At 48.0% G+C, this 14,460-nt stretch overlaps 1 protein-coding gene across 1 annotated transcript; it reads left to right on the forward strand.

The window, feature by feature from the left end:
• Positions 1-607: 607 nt before the first annotated feature.
• Positions 608-9,336, forward strand: TRIM45 (tripartite motif containing 45; the record flags this gene model as incomplete). Its single annotated transcript, XM_082861842.1, has 6 exons — positions 608-1,207; positions 2,870-3,603; positions 4,816-4,945; positions 5,779-5,893; positions 8,174-8,300; positions 9,188-9,336. Exons 1-6 carry the CDS (start codon positions 720-722, stop codon positions 9,334-9,336), a joined length of 1,743 nt encoding a protein of 580 aa, XP_082717968.1. The 5' UTR covers positions 608-719.
• Positions 9,337-14,460: the final 5,124 nt, after the last annotated feature.

The following is a 14,460-nucleotide window of genomic DNA, read 5'->3' on the forward strand; positions in this document are numbered from 1 at the left end:
AGGACAGGCGAAGATGTGCAATTTCCAAAGCTTATTGGATGCAGATGGTGTTACTCTGGAGGGTGGCGGGGCCTGCAGCGGCAAGGGCCGCCCCTCTCGGACGGTGATTGGGCTCGTCTGAGTAGCCCCGGGCTGGGATTGGTGCGAGGAGGGGCCAGGGTCGTCGGGCAACTTGGACCTAAGGGTGGGGAGGCGGTGGCAACCGAGGAGCCGGTGGGGTCTCGTAGGTCCCTCGTCCGCCGCGTGCCTTCCGCAGAGGGCCCAGTCGAGGGAAGGAGTGGGAGGCGCCCCTACCTCATCACGCGGGGGCGGGCGTGGCACTTGTCGTGGGGCGGGCGCGGGACCAGTGGGGCGGGCGGTGGGAGGGGGCTGGTAGTGGAGGATGATGGAGGTGCAGGGGTTCAGGAGTCGACAGAAGGCCTAGCTGGAGACCTAAATCTGTAAGCGCTTCCGGGGAGGAGGACTTGGGGAGACAGAGGAGGGCGTGGGCGTGTCTGGTATGGGATGCCTTGCAAAGGAGGGGGCCTTGCTGAGATCTGTGGGTGGTTCCTTTGAGGAATCCTTTTCTTCCTTTTTGCCCGTTGATTTGCCAAAGGGAGAGTCCCCGTGGTCTCTGTTCAAGTTTTGGAAACTTTCTCTTTGGGTGGGCCTAATCACATACTACTTCATTATAGAACTTCCCAGGGCCTTTTCTGATACTGAGCACAAACGTAGGGAATATGGCAGAAAAAAGGAAGCCGCTGCTGGGCTTCGTGAGCGAACTCCCCAGTGGGACCACACCTGGAAACTCAGGCAAGACTCGCTGCCCTTTGTGCATGGGGCTTTTCAAAGCCCCCAGGCTCTTGCCTTGTTTGCACACAGTTTGCACCACCTGTCTGGAGCAGCTGGAACCCTTCTCAGTAGTGGACATCCGAGGGGGAGACTCTGACACAAGCTCTGAGGGGTCAGTATTCCAGGAACTCAAGCCACGCACTCTGCAGCCGCAAATTGGCATCCTCTGTCCGGTATGTGATGCTCAGGTGGACCTGCCCATGGGTGGAGTGAAGGCTTTAACCATAGACCACCTGGCCATGAATGATGTGATGCTGGAGAGTCTGCGTGGGGAAGGCCAGGGCCTGGTGTGTGACCTGTGCAGCGACAGGGAAGTGGAGAAGAGGTGTCAGACCTGCAAAGCCAATCTCTGCCACTTCTGCTGCCAGGCTCATAGGTAAAGATGGGATACCCCACCTGGTGTGGCTTAAGAACGGAGTACAAAGAGGTGTCAAGACAGAGAAATAACCTTGGTGAGCAGATGGCAAGGAAAGCTTGAATTCCATGGAAGGTCAGAGAGCAATATACAGTGTGATTACAGATATTCCAGAACAGTAGTTAACTCCTGCAGCCTTTATATAATACCCATGATAATTATAGCATCGAAGGTTTGCAGAGTCCTTTTCAGTTTACAAAGCACATTTACACTTTCCTTGGATCATCAATCATTTGTATAGTGAATAATTGTACTGGGTGCTAGAGAAAGTGAATGAGTATAATGACAAAGCCCCTGCCCTCCATCTCACTGGATCCTTGCAACTCATAGAAAAGCAGGCAATGTTTTCATCCCTATTTATTATTTGAGGAAACTGAAGCTCAGTAGCATGTGATTTGCCAAGGTCCCATAGCTGGTAAGCAGTGTCTAACAGAACTGAATTTAAAATCCAGATCTTCTGACTGCCTTCTATGCTCTTGCTACTAATCTCTGCTGCCTTCCCAGTATAAGGTGCTGATTAGTGGGCACAACCTCAGCCTTTGCCTTGTACCCTAGTGTTACTCTGGAACTTGGTGAGGTGGGCTGGTAGGTGCGTATTGGGGTGCAGATTATGTCTTTAAGGGTGTGTGGTGAACAGTTTGTCACATAAATCACTTTGTCCCCTTCAGACCCCCTTCCCCCATTCCAGAACATCACAGTGTAAGATGGCCAAGGTTTTAGGATTAGCCTACCGTGGTTTTTAAGTTCTGCCTTCCATGTATTTTCTGGCCTCACCAACAGAACAAGTTAATAGTCTTCGGTCTTTCTATTTTTAACTTGTATTTGGACTACTTTGCTGCCAGCTAAACAGCTGGCCCTATTTTGTCTACAACCACTCTTCTGGTGCCGGAACAGGCATGTAACCTTGATGTTGCTATAATGCTAACGGGGAAAATCTGAACAGTTACCATGGTTTCTAGAATGGTTTCTATTCATGGTTTCATGAATCTCTAGAGGGCTACAGAAAAGGGGAATTAGAGGTTTGATTTTACTGACCACTGACCACTCTCTCTAATAATGTTGATGACTCTTGTTGAGGAAAATTCTAGCTTGCTGCTTTGGGTGATGTAGGCGCTAGTCAAAGGAAATGCTTTACCGGAGTGTTAGGTGGAAGCTGAGGGAGACTGTCGTGGCCAGCCGGCTGCTTTTTAATTGCCTGAGGCTCATTTTGTGCCATCTGGCACAGGTCTGGTCTCTTGCTGCTGGGTCTCCACTGTGCTCTCCCCTCTAGCTTGCTGCAGGAGTAGGCTGAGGGTCTTGCCTAAACTTGACAAATTAATTCTTTGGGGAAAGTTCCAGGATGTAGCCTTAGCATTGCAACCTCTGGCAAAGTCAGGTGCCCAGTCAGAGAGCCCTAGCCTACTGTCATTTAATCCTATACAACAGCCCTTTCAGGTAGGTATTCTCCCCACGGTACGGAAGAGGAACTGGAATCCTAGAGGGTCATGTGGTTAGTAAGAGGTTAGAATGAGGAGTCGAACCCAGATTTGCTGGACTTCAGAGCCCGTGCTCTTAAAACTGCCGGACTGTTTCCCAAGTAGAGTTGTCCCCTCATTTCCCGTCCCCGATTCTGTTTGCCCCTAGGCGGCAGAAGAAGACGACTTACCACACCATGGTGGACCTGAAAGACTTGAAAGGCTACAGCCAGATTGGGAAACCCATTCTGTGTCCCGCTCACCCTGCGGAGGAGCTGAGGCTGTTCTGTGAGCTCTGCGACCAGCCCGTGTGCCGGGAGTGCATGGTGGGGGAGCACCGGGAGCACCCCTGCGACCTCACCAGCAACGTTGTCCACAAGCACGGGGACTCCGTGCGGGAGCTCCTCAAAGGCACCCAGCCCCACGTGGAGGCCCTGGAGAAGGCGCTGGCACAGATCAAAGGGACCAACCGCGCCCTGCAGGAACGGGTGGAGGCCGTGGCCGCCGAGGTCCGCAGCTTCTCCGAGGGCTACATCAAGGCCATCGAGGAGCATCGGGACAAGCTGCTGAAGCAGCTGGAAGCCATCCGGATCCAGAAGGAGAACTCCCTGCAGCTGCAGAAGGCACAGCTGGAGCAGCTGCTGGCAGACATGCGGACCGGAGTGGAGTTCACCGAGCACTTGCTGACCAGTGGCTCCGACCTGGAGATCCTCATCACCAAAGGGGTGGTCCTGGAACGGCTCACAAAGTTGAACAAAGTGGCATACAGTGCCCGTCCTGGAGTGAACGAGAAGATCACCTTCTCTCCTAAGGAGAAAGCAGGCCTGTGCCGCGGCTATGAAGTTTATGGGGCCATCAATACCAAAGAGGTCGATCCAGCCAAATGTGTCCTTCAAGGGGAAGGTAGGAAGGCATTTCCCACTGGCATTGAGAGGACAGTGGACAGGACCTGGTGTTAAAGACATGTGGCTTTTTCAGCCATGGCCTTCATTTAGCTAGGGAGAGAGACATATGCATCCGATGGACGGTGACCCCACCCTTGTCCTTTTCTTTCTGATCTGTTCTGGTCAGGGTACAGTTAAGATCCCTACAGGGGTGAAGCTTGACCCTTTTCCAGTGGAGAAAAGTAGTAACTACCAAGGAACTCAAGGATCATGCTGTTTCTCTCAGATGACAGGACAGAGGCAGTGCCCATAGGAGATAACAGCATAGGCCTCAGGGCAGGGCAGAATCTTGCCTGTTCAGAGAGGATGGCTTGGACCAAGTTCTGAAGAGAGTTTCTGAGGAGTGAGGATGACAGGATTATGGTTTGCTTTCTTCTATGCCCTTTTTGGTTCATGTAAGCCACATGTTGGCATTTGAAGGAAAACGGTAGGCATTTCAGTCAGCAGAGGGGAAAAACAATTTCTTTTGACCACATTGATCAAACATATATTTCACAGATCAGTCCTCACTGACTGACTGTAGAGTCATCCTAACTGGCACAGGAATTCTTACCTGTTCGGGGGTCACAGATCCCTTTGAGAATGATCTCTCCCCAAGAAACACCCATTAATTTGGGCATACGATTTCAGGAGATTCTTAGACCCTTCATAAGGCCTCACAGTAGTTCACGAACCCCAGGTTAAGAAGCCTGTTTCATCTGACTTCCGGACCAGAGGCTGTAGCTATTGAATATGCCCCCAACACCATGGCACAGCTACCACGCTGTGGAGGACTTCACAGCATGAAGAGTCCCAGGTGGTCACCCTGTACCCCCTGCCTCTTCCAGCAGGATCTGCAGCTCAGAGAGGGTAGTTTGGGGTTACCAGCCTCTCACGGTGTCCAGAGGTTTTTTTCTCTGAATACATACATCAAACCTGAGTATTTTCAAAGCTTCCTTAAGGCTGAAATTAAGGTCCAGGATCCTATATGATCCAAGAGCAGCTGCTGGCTGAGACAGAAGCAGGCTCACCGGGAGCGACTCCCAAGAGGTATGCCTGGGAGAAAAGAAAGGGAGGAAACTGGAAACACAACCTTTTGTTCTAAAGAGAAAAGGCAAGATGGTGTCTGATCTGGGGATACAGTCACCGCAGTTGGCCTTTGAGGTGAGGATGGAGTGTTTATCTTCCGCAGATCTCCACAGAGCCCGCGAGAAACAGACAGTCTCTTTCACCGTCATTTGTAAGGATGCAGCAGGAGAGAGCATGGGCAGGGGAGGAGAGAACATTCAAGTCGCAGTAGTCCCTAAAGATAGGAAAGACAGGTTTGTATTATACACTCAGGCGTCACAGGTAATGAGCGGTGATGCGACTGGAAACCCGAGGTTCTTTGCAGTAGTGGGGCTGTAACTGCAGTAGTTCCAGCCTACCTCCCCATGATGCCATTGAAAAGTGCAATAGGACCAAGTGGACCAGATGTGTTTCCTTGTGTGGGTTTTAGGCCTGTATTCAATTCTCTCCCAAAGGTCTGATCTGCCCCTCAGACTGTCTTCTTCATCCCAAGCTTCAAATAGACTGAAAAATATTCCGTGTTAGACTGAATGGCGCCCTTCTCAAAATTCAGCCTCACTTTGCTACTAAACTGTTCTGGGAGCAAAGTTATACGTCTCTGGAATTAGAGGAGGGAGGAGGGAGGACGAAGGGCAGGAGGGTACAACAGAAGCTGAGGGGAGAGAACACAGTGACGCTTTCAAGGAATTCGTCAGAACATCAGATTAAATCAGCATTTATGTTGCTTACCTTCTGTTGTAAAATTAATTTCCGAGACAGGTAGAAGATACATCCTGCTTGGGGGACATTTAAAATTAATACTGGATTTATGGTGTGGAGCAGGGGTCTGCAGCCCCGTTAGGAACCGGGCCGCACAGCAGGAGGTGAGCGGCGGGTGAGCAAGTGAAGCTTCATCTGCTGCTCCCCATCGCTCGCATTACCGCCCGAACCATCCCCCCATCCGTGGAAAAATTGTCTTCCACGAAACCAGTCCCTGGTGCCAAAAAGGTTGGGGACCGCTGGTGTAGAGTTTACATCCTAAAATAGTGGGCAACTGAAGCAGGCTTGTGAGAATGAGTGATATTTTTGAACTCTCACCTCCATCCAGTCCAGTCAAAACGATGGTCCACGATAACAAGGATGGGACATACTACGTTTCCTATACCCCCAAGGAACCTGGCATCTATACTGTGTTCGTCTGTGTCAAGGAACAACACGTGCAGGTGAGTGAGACCTTACCTGTGCTTCCCTGACCTCCTTTCACCCTGGCCCCCCTGGGTTTTGTCATCTTAGGATGTGGAGACATTTCTCACAGGATCAGCTGTATAGAGGCCTTGAACAGGATTCTCTTCTTTCTTATTTCATCTCACTTTAGAAATGGCCCAGATTTTGCAGCTCTTATTCTTACGAGAGGATGCTGGTGACGATTAAGAACTCTCTATCCCTACTTTACCTCCTGGCAGTTGTGCTTGTATTTTATCATTCTCCCAGTTTGTTGGAATTCTTAATTTGGGAAAGATGCCTTGATCAGAGGGGCCAATCTACCAGCGGACAAGCATACACACGTTCGAGCAATATCATCTAGCTCAGGATATTCCAGCTTTTTCAGACTATGACCAGACATGGACTTACTGGAACGCCATTGGGAGAGTTATGCCCTCTCTTCTTGACTGACCAGTCATCTCTCTGCCTAACCATCTGCCCAGATAATTCTCTACTCTGTTTATACGTGTATACTTGTCTGTTACCTCCACAGATACATGTAACACTTTCTGGTGTAGAGATTATGAATTTTTAAAAATTGGGTAATACTCAACACGTCCAGCAGAATCTCTGCTGACATTCGAGCTGTCAGAGGTTTCCCCCAACCAGAAATCAACACTGACAAGGACAATAAAACACCATAGAGCATCATGATGTGTTAGGCTTGTGGTCTGTGCCACAGGAAGACTCATATTCAATAGCCACTTGCTGCTTGTCTAATTACAGGATGTCAGACGGGTTAGGTGTTTTTTTTAAATTTATTAATTATTTATTTGTAAATTTATTTATCTGTTTATTTTGGCTGCATTGGGTCCTCATTGCTCCGCACGGTCTTTCTCTAGTTGTGGTGAGTGGGGGCTACTCCTCATTGTGGTACGCGGGCCTCTTATCGCAGTGGCTTCTCCCATTGCAGAGCACGGGCTCTAGGCACACGGGCTTTGATAGCCGTGGTGTACAGGCTCAGTAGTTGTGGCGCGCGGACTCAGTAGTTGCAGCACATGGGCCCAGCCGCTGCGCGGCATGTGAGATCCTCCCGGACCGGGGCTCGAACCCGTGTCCCCTGCATTGGCAGGTAGACTTCCAACCACTGCGCCACCAGGGAAGCCTGGGTTAGGTGTTTTTACAAACATTATTTCACTTTTCCTCCAAATCACTGAGGCATAAGGATCATCATCCAACTGGATCGAGAAAACAAACTTGCCACAATACACAGGACCTGTGTGGAAAAATCATAATTTGAACCCATAGCTTTGAACTCCAGGTTGTTTTTAAAACAGATTGTAAACTCTTTAAAGGAAGAGAGATTTAACATTTGAAAGGCTTCTAAGGTGCCAGCCTCTCTGCTTTGTGCTTTTGCAGAACGTGTAGTTCTCATGCAGGGATAGGCACATAACAACAGTTATTAAATATTTACTGTTTAACATAGGGTAGAAATTGGAGAATGGAAGTTATCCTTGAAGGAAAAGAGGCAGGAGAGTTTCTAATCTGAGATTTTTTTTTTTTTTTTGGTATGCGGGCCTCTCACTGCCGTGGCCTCTCCTGTTGCGGAGCACAGGCTCTGGACGCGCAGGCCCAGCAGCCAGCCATGGCTCACGGGCCCAGCCGCTCCACGGCACGTGGGATCCTCCCAGACCGGGGCACAAACCCGCGTCCCCTGCATCGGCAGGCGGACTCCCAACCACTGTGCCACCAGGGAAGCCCAATCTGAGAATTATTAACCACAGGCTTTTAACCTTCCTCCCTTCCATCTGTCTTCACCAACCCAGAGTAAAGGGGATGGGTAAACAGTTGTGTCCAGGATGGAGGGATGGAAGGAGAGGAGCTGGCTCAGCATGTGAGGGGAGGGGGTGTGTGGCCGAGAAACTGGAGAAAGGACCACGGATGTCCTCACCTTGTGGTTGTATGCTCTATAGTTACCCAAGCTTGCTCAGGAATGGAGGAGATAGAGACCAAGGTCAGTGACGTGAAAGCACAGTTGGGTTTCCTAGTGCATCGGGTGGTATGCAGGCTGGGAGAGCAGCACGGATTCCTTAACTCCCCCTCTCACTGCATTTGTATCTGGCCCCATCCAGCTCAGCGCCCAGCTGGTTGCTGTCCCCCAGTCGCTGTTTCCCTCCTGCTGTCCTCGTCCCTCCAGGGACAGGCCCTGCGACTTACACTCCGTTTAGTACGTGTGACGCTCGGCACACCCCTGTTGACTCACAAGGTGCTGTTCTTTGCTCTTGGTCTGAACATTGAAGGGCTCACCATTTGCTGTGACCGTGAGGAAACGGCACCGCTCACACCCAGGCGTGTTTCACTGCTGCACGTTCTGCTCCAGCGGAGGCCAGAAGACTGCTCGCTGCGCATGTGGAGGCACCATGCCGGGTAAGGAGAACCAGTCGCTCCTGAAAGCCCTCGCTCTCCCTCTGCTGCTGTCTCCCGGCGGCGGGATCAACTACCACAGCGACCAGCTTCGGGGTGTTCAGACTTAGGCTTTGTTTCTAGGAATGCAGTCTGTGCGTATGAATATATCACAGTTCTAAAAGTTTCATTTAAAGCTTCTTGTTCTGGAAACTGAAATAGCAAGCTGCAAAGTTCTGAGTTTTTTAGTTTTGATACAGTTCACTAATCCTAGGAGCCCTGTGCTTCTCCCAGAATGCTCGATTTCAGCCTGTACCCTTTCCAACAGCCTGAGCGGTGTCAAAGATGTAAACCCGCTCCGTTCCTTTTAAAACCTTAGAGAAATTCCAAACAAGGCAGGGACGGGAGAACAGATGAATAAATTAACTGAACCAGGTCTGGCTCTTTTCTTGGGGGCAGGGTGGGTGGGCAAGAGGGTCAGCTCAGGCAAGAGATCTAATTATTTTCAGTATTCTGTGGTATCCTTACTCCAATGGTGGGCCTTAAGATAGGCTCTTGTAAACTCTCATATAAACACTTCAGGATCTATTTTGTTTATTTCCACCACTCTGCACTTCCCTTTCATCTAGATTATGTTACAGTTAAAATCCAAACCAGTTCTTCTCCTTGAGTTAGCAGTGTTAAAATAACACTCTTCTTAGAACTTCAGCTAACCTTAATTGATTTGCTGTCATCAGTCTTGAGAGTTCTCCTGACTACAGAGGCACCGAATAGCTTGTTCCTCTCTCCGGGTTTTTATTAGATGTTTTCACGTCCATGAGTCTGAATGTCGCCAGGAGCATTAATTTCCGTGGTAACTGCTGGACTTTCCTCTAATGGTGGTTCTCCCCTCTCCTCTTTGAACCATGCAGGTGGGTACCTAGGCTGTGGCCACGGACACAAAGGCCACCCGGGGCGCCCCCACTGGTCGTGCTGTGGGAAGTTTACCGAGAAGTCAGAATGCGCATGGGCAGGTGGGCAGAGCGCAGCGAGGAGTGTACTGAGGACGGTGGCCCTCTGACGGCTTCCTGGGTCTGTGGTCATAGCTGAGGCCAGCACGGCTTCAGATCACCAGAGAACCCCTGACCTTAATTCTGAAGAAACTGATGGAATTAAAAACAAAGTGCCTTATGTTATACCCTCGAGTCCAAGTACCTTTTTGTGAGTTACTCACTGATTGTACGTCCAGGTGGTCGAGCACCAGAGACCACGCTACGTTTCTCTTCTTGGTGGCCAAAGGTCTTTGGGGGAGGGGAGGCAGTCAGCTGTCTGGTTAAAGTTAATACCAGATGGTGCCCCTCATTAGTGTCCTTTTAAAACATATATACTATAGTCCAGTAGGAGAGCGACTGTACAAAATGGCTAAAATAGATTCGAGAATCATACAGTGTCTATCTTAGTTCATCTTCAAAAGCAGACAGATCTTTGAAACTAGCAGTTGTTAATCAAAGCTGGCTTTATAGGAGGAGTATAATGTATGCATTACTGTTTTAAAACAGTGTCAGTGTGTGCATGTTTTTGTATGACTGAGCCCCATTCATTGTTAAGTCTAATAAACTTGTTAGAAAAACTGTACTCATGTAGACTAGCAATATAGTATGTAGATGTGATCTCAGTTGTAAACAGAAAAATCTAACTGAATAAACTTTGTATCACCCCCTCAAAAAAAAAAAAAAATGTCCTTTCTGTACCAAGGAGGCTCCTTTCTGTTTTGTACAGACATGGAGGTACCCATGCCATTGGAATTTAGCACTCACGGGGGTAATTTAGTTCCTCACTTTTTGATGTATAACTTTCTTATTTCTCCCTGAGCTACGTGTTAGATATTTCCCTCAGAGAATAAAACCCTCCTTTCCTCGTATCCACTTGTTGCTAGCACATTTTAAATGGATTATAATGTGATATTGCTGTTTAGGTGGAGGTCCGCCACTTCCCCTCTACACCACGTTCATCTCGTAACCCCAGAGCCTAGAAGATTACTGTGTGGTCAGGGGCAGACACGTAGTCAGTAAATAAAGGGGAATGCTGCTGAAATAGGACCTCATAAATTCCTTGCAGATGTACTCATGCCAGGCGATCCAGATACCTTCCTCGTCCTCACATCTCTCACCCTCTTTGTCTTTTAAAGAACCGTCTTCAGTTTTGTCTGTATACCTCGGAAGTTAACTAGAAGCTTTGACTCCTAGAGCATGCCTGCTTAACTGAAGAGGATTCTTGGGAGAGGAAGTACACAGCACTGGTGCCCCAGCCCTGCCGTGGTCTTCACTGTATATAGTTTGTGTGTTCTTCTGGGACACTTGATTTCTTATATAGCAAAAACTCAGCATGTATTAAATATAATTATTGAAATCTGCAATGTAAGATCCATTAAGAAGTAACTCATTGGAATGGTGAATTGGGTCAGGCAAAGGAAGTGAAATAATTAGACAAAACACACTGTCAGGTCATCCTGGAAACATTTCCTCCTTAAGGCTGATAGACGTGAGCTACATTGTAGCTGTAAATATGAAGATATTTACTTATATTTTCTGGAAAGATTGCCTTCAGCCCTCTCTCTGACCAAAATCTGATATTCCCAGAAGACCCTGATGGCCCTGTAACCCTCTGAAATTATTATTTGCTCTTCCTCACTCCTCATAATCACTGGGCCCAGAGGTCAGGTAGGAGTCCTTTAGCTCAGCACTGCTGCTTTAAGATCAGTGGTTATCAACTGATGTGAATTTGTCCCCCAAGGATGTTTAGTAAAGTCTCAGGCATTTTTCCTTGCCACAGCTGGGGGCAGAGTGCCACTAGCATCTCTTGGGTAGAAGTCAGAAATGCTGCTTATGCTCAGTTCTGGCCAGCTTCCCACAATGAAGAATTATTCAGTGTGAAGTGTTAATAGCGCTGCTGTCGAGAAATCCCGTTCTAGACCATTATTCCGCCTCCTTTAAAAAAGGCCAGCCTTGAAGCTCAGGCCTTTATGCAAGCTGTTACCCCTACGTGGTTCAGCCATCCACAGAGCCCCGAGTCATTCCCCCTGCTTCCTTGAAGATTTTAGCACCAAACTTGCTGCTACTCCAGTACTCCTCCTCATCAGTCTTAGAATAATTCAATAGCCACGAAGACATCTTAACTCCATGACTCTAAGGTTCTTTTTTCCCTCACGCAGCAGTCAGTCATACCCTAGACCTCGATTCCAGCTGATCCCTCTGCATAATCTCAATTTCAAGCATCCTGCAACCATGACCTCCCATCTTTCCAGCTCACCCACCTGACTCTTCTAATTCTTCTACCTCCCTAGAATCCCCAGTGCAGTGACCACCTTCCCACTATTACCCTCCCCAGCCTCATGTCCTTTCCTTCATCCTCACTCAGTTTAGACTGTACAGAGCATCATCACACTCTTGCATGTAGTCTCCCCCTGTCCTTTTTGCTTGGCAAAACCCCAGATTAGATCCAGATCTCCATCTAACCCAACTGAATGATCCTGGAGAAGAACACGAATGTATGATGACTAGTCTCCCTTTAAATCTATGACCACTGATCTTGATGGGCTCTTAGCATTGCCCGGTAGTCTGACATGTCTCTAGTCCATTTATTCTCCACTCTTCTAGACAATTGTATTTCCTACTTTCTTCTCCTCAAATTGCAATTTGTACTGCACTTCCCCTCTCCACTTATGATCGTGCTTCCTATTTCACCAAGAAAACAGAAGAATTCAGAGGAGAATTTCCTGACCTTCCCACCATATCTACAAATCTACCTATATGCCTATCAAAAGCAAACTTTTATATGAGCTCTCATTCCATCTCTACAACCCAGGAACGTTGCTCCAGTAATTTCCCCCTCTACTGGATTGCTAATTTCAGAAAATAAACATGCTACAATATTCCCTATCTTAAAAAACTAATTTCCCTTGATTTTTATATGAGACTTCTAGGGCTGCCATATAGAATACCACAGACTGGGTGGTTTGAACAACAGAAATTTCTTTTCTCACAGTTCTGGAGGCTGGAAGTCCAAGGTGCCAGCGGGGTTGGTTTCTCCTGAGGCCTCTCCCTGGCTTGCAGATGGCCACCTTCTCCTGTGTCATCACGTGGCCTTTTTTCTGCACATGCATCCCTGATGTCTCTCCCTCTTCTTATTGACACCAATCCTACTGAATTAGGGTTCACCCATATGATCTCATTTAACCTTAATTATCTCCTTAAAGGCCCTGTCTCCAAATACAGTCACATTGGGAAGTAGGACTTCAATCTATGAATTTGCAGGGAACACAGTTCAGTCCATAAGAATTTTTTCATCCCCCTCTGACAGCTGCTCCGTTTTTCTGCTTCCCTTTAAAAAGACCTCAAAAAAAAAAATTGTTTGCTATCTCTACTTCCCCTCCTTGAATTCTCTCTTGGATCTAACCCAGTCTTTAATCCTCACCACTCCACTGAAACAGCTCTTGTAAAGGTCACCTGTAATATCCATGTTATGGAATCCAATGGTCAGTTCTTGATCTTTACCCTCTTTGACCTATCAACAGCATTTAACACAGGTGATCACTTTCCCCTCCAAGAAAGATCTTCTTCACTTGGTTTATCTGGCATCACTCTTCTTCTTTTTAAAAAAATTTATTTATTTATCTATCTATCTATTTATTTATTATTTATTTATGGCTGCCTTGGGTCTTTGTTGCTGTGCACGGGCTTTCTCTAGTTGCGCTGAGCGGGTCTACTCTTTGTTGCAGTGCGCGGGCTTCTCATTGCGGTGGCTTCTCTTGTTGTGGTTGTGGAGCACAGGTTCTAGGCGCGTGGGCTTCAGTAGTTGTGGCACAAGGGGTCAGTAGTTGTGGCTCGCGGGATCTAGAGCACATGCTCAGTAGTTGTGGTGCACGGGCTTAGTTGCTCCGTGGCATGTGGGATCTTCCCAGACCAGGGATTGAACCCGTGTCCCCTGCACTGGCAGGCAGATTCTTATTCACTGCATCACCAGGGAAGTCCCGCATCACTCTTCTTAATCACTTACCTCATTGACCTCCTTTCTCTAGTTCCTCATCTCTCCAGTCTCTACACATTTAAGAGCTCCAAGGATTAGTTCCTGCATTTTTATCTTCCCCCCCACTTCCTAGGTGATTTCATCCTCTCATGAGTTTAAGTACCTTTTATATACCGATGACTCCTAAATTTATCTCCAGCTCCAAACTCCATATGGTTATATCCAAGAGCTTACTTAACATCTCCACTTGGATGTATCATAGGCACCTCATCTTTAAGATGTCCAAAACAGAACTCTCAATTTCCAATTCTCACTGCCCAACTGACCACCAGCACCAAAGTGTTTTTCCTGCAGTCTTCTCCATCTCTTTGAAAGGAATGTCCAAATCCACTCTTACAGGGGGTGGAGCCAGTCACCTTGGAAACATCCTTGACTCCCCTCTCAGGCATTACGTCCAATCCACTGGCAAATCCTATCTGCCATCCCTTCAAAATACATCTGCTGAGCACTGCTCTCTGCCTACACTGCTAACCACACCAGTCTGAGATACCATGATTTCTCACCTGGACTTTTGCAACGGCCTTCTAACTAGTCTCTCTGCTCTCACTCTCAACTGTCTACAGTCTATTCTCCACCCAACAGTCCTTTTAAAATACATCAGATCGTGTCACTCGACTTGCTCGACAACCTCCAAAGGCCTCCCGTCTTACTCAGAACAGCCTTTACATCAGCATGTAAGACCCTGCAGGACCTGGATCCTTGCTCTTCTCTCTTTCCTACCCATCCCCCCACCCCATCACTCTATTCCAGCCAAACGGGACTGCCTGGGGCCCCTCAAACTCTGTCTTGAAGCCTTTACAATCACTGCCCCTCCACCTGGAATGCCCTTCTCACGGATACCTACATGATTCACTCTCTCATTTTCCTCAGGTTTCTGCTCCTTTGTCAAACACCATCTTATTGGAGAGGTCCCTAACTACCCTGTATAAAATAGCAACTCCCCACCCCAAGACTCCGTATCATCCTTAGTCTGCTTCATCACCATCTAACATATGTATATTCTATTTCTTTATTGTCTGTCCTCTTATCCTAGACCGTAAGGTCTATGAAGGCAGGGATTTGACATTTATTGACCACTATACTATCCCCATGGAAGACAGTTCCTGGCACATAGTAGAGG

The sequence above is a fragment of the Leucopleurus acutus genome (genome assembly GCF_964270905.1).
Source record: "Leucopleurus acutus genome assembly, chromosome: 2".
NCBI classification, from domain to species: Eukaryota; Metazoa; Chordata; class Mammalia; order Artiodactyla; family Delphinidae; genus Leucopleurus; species Leucopleurus acutus.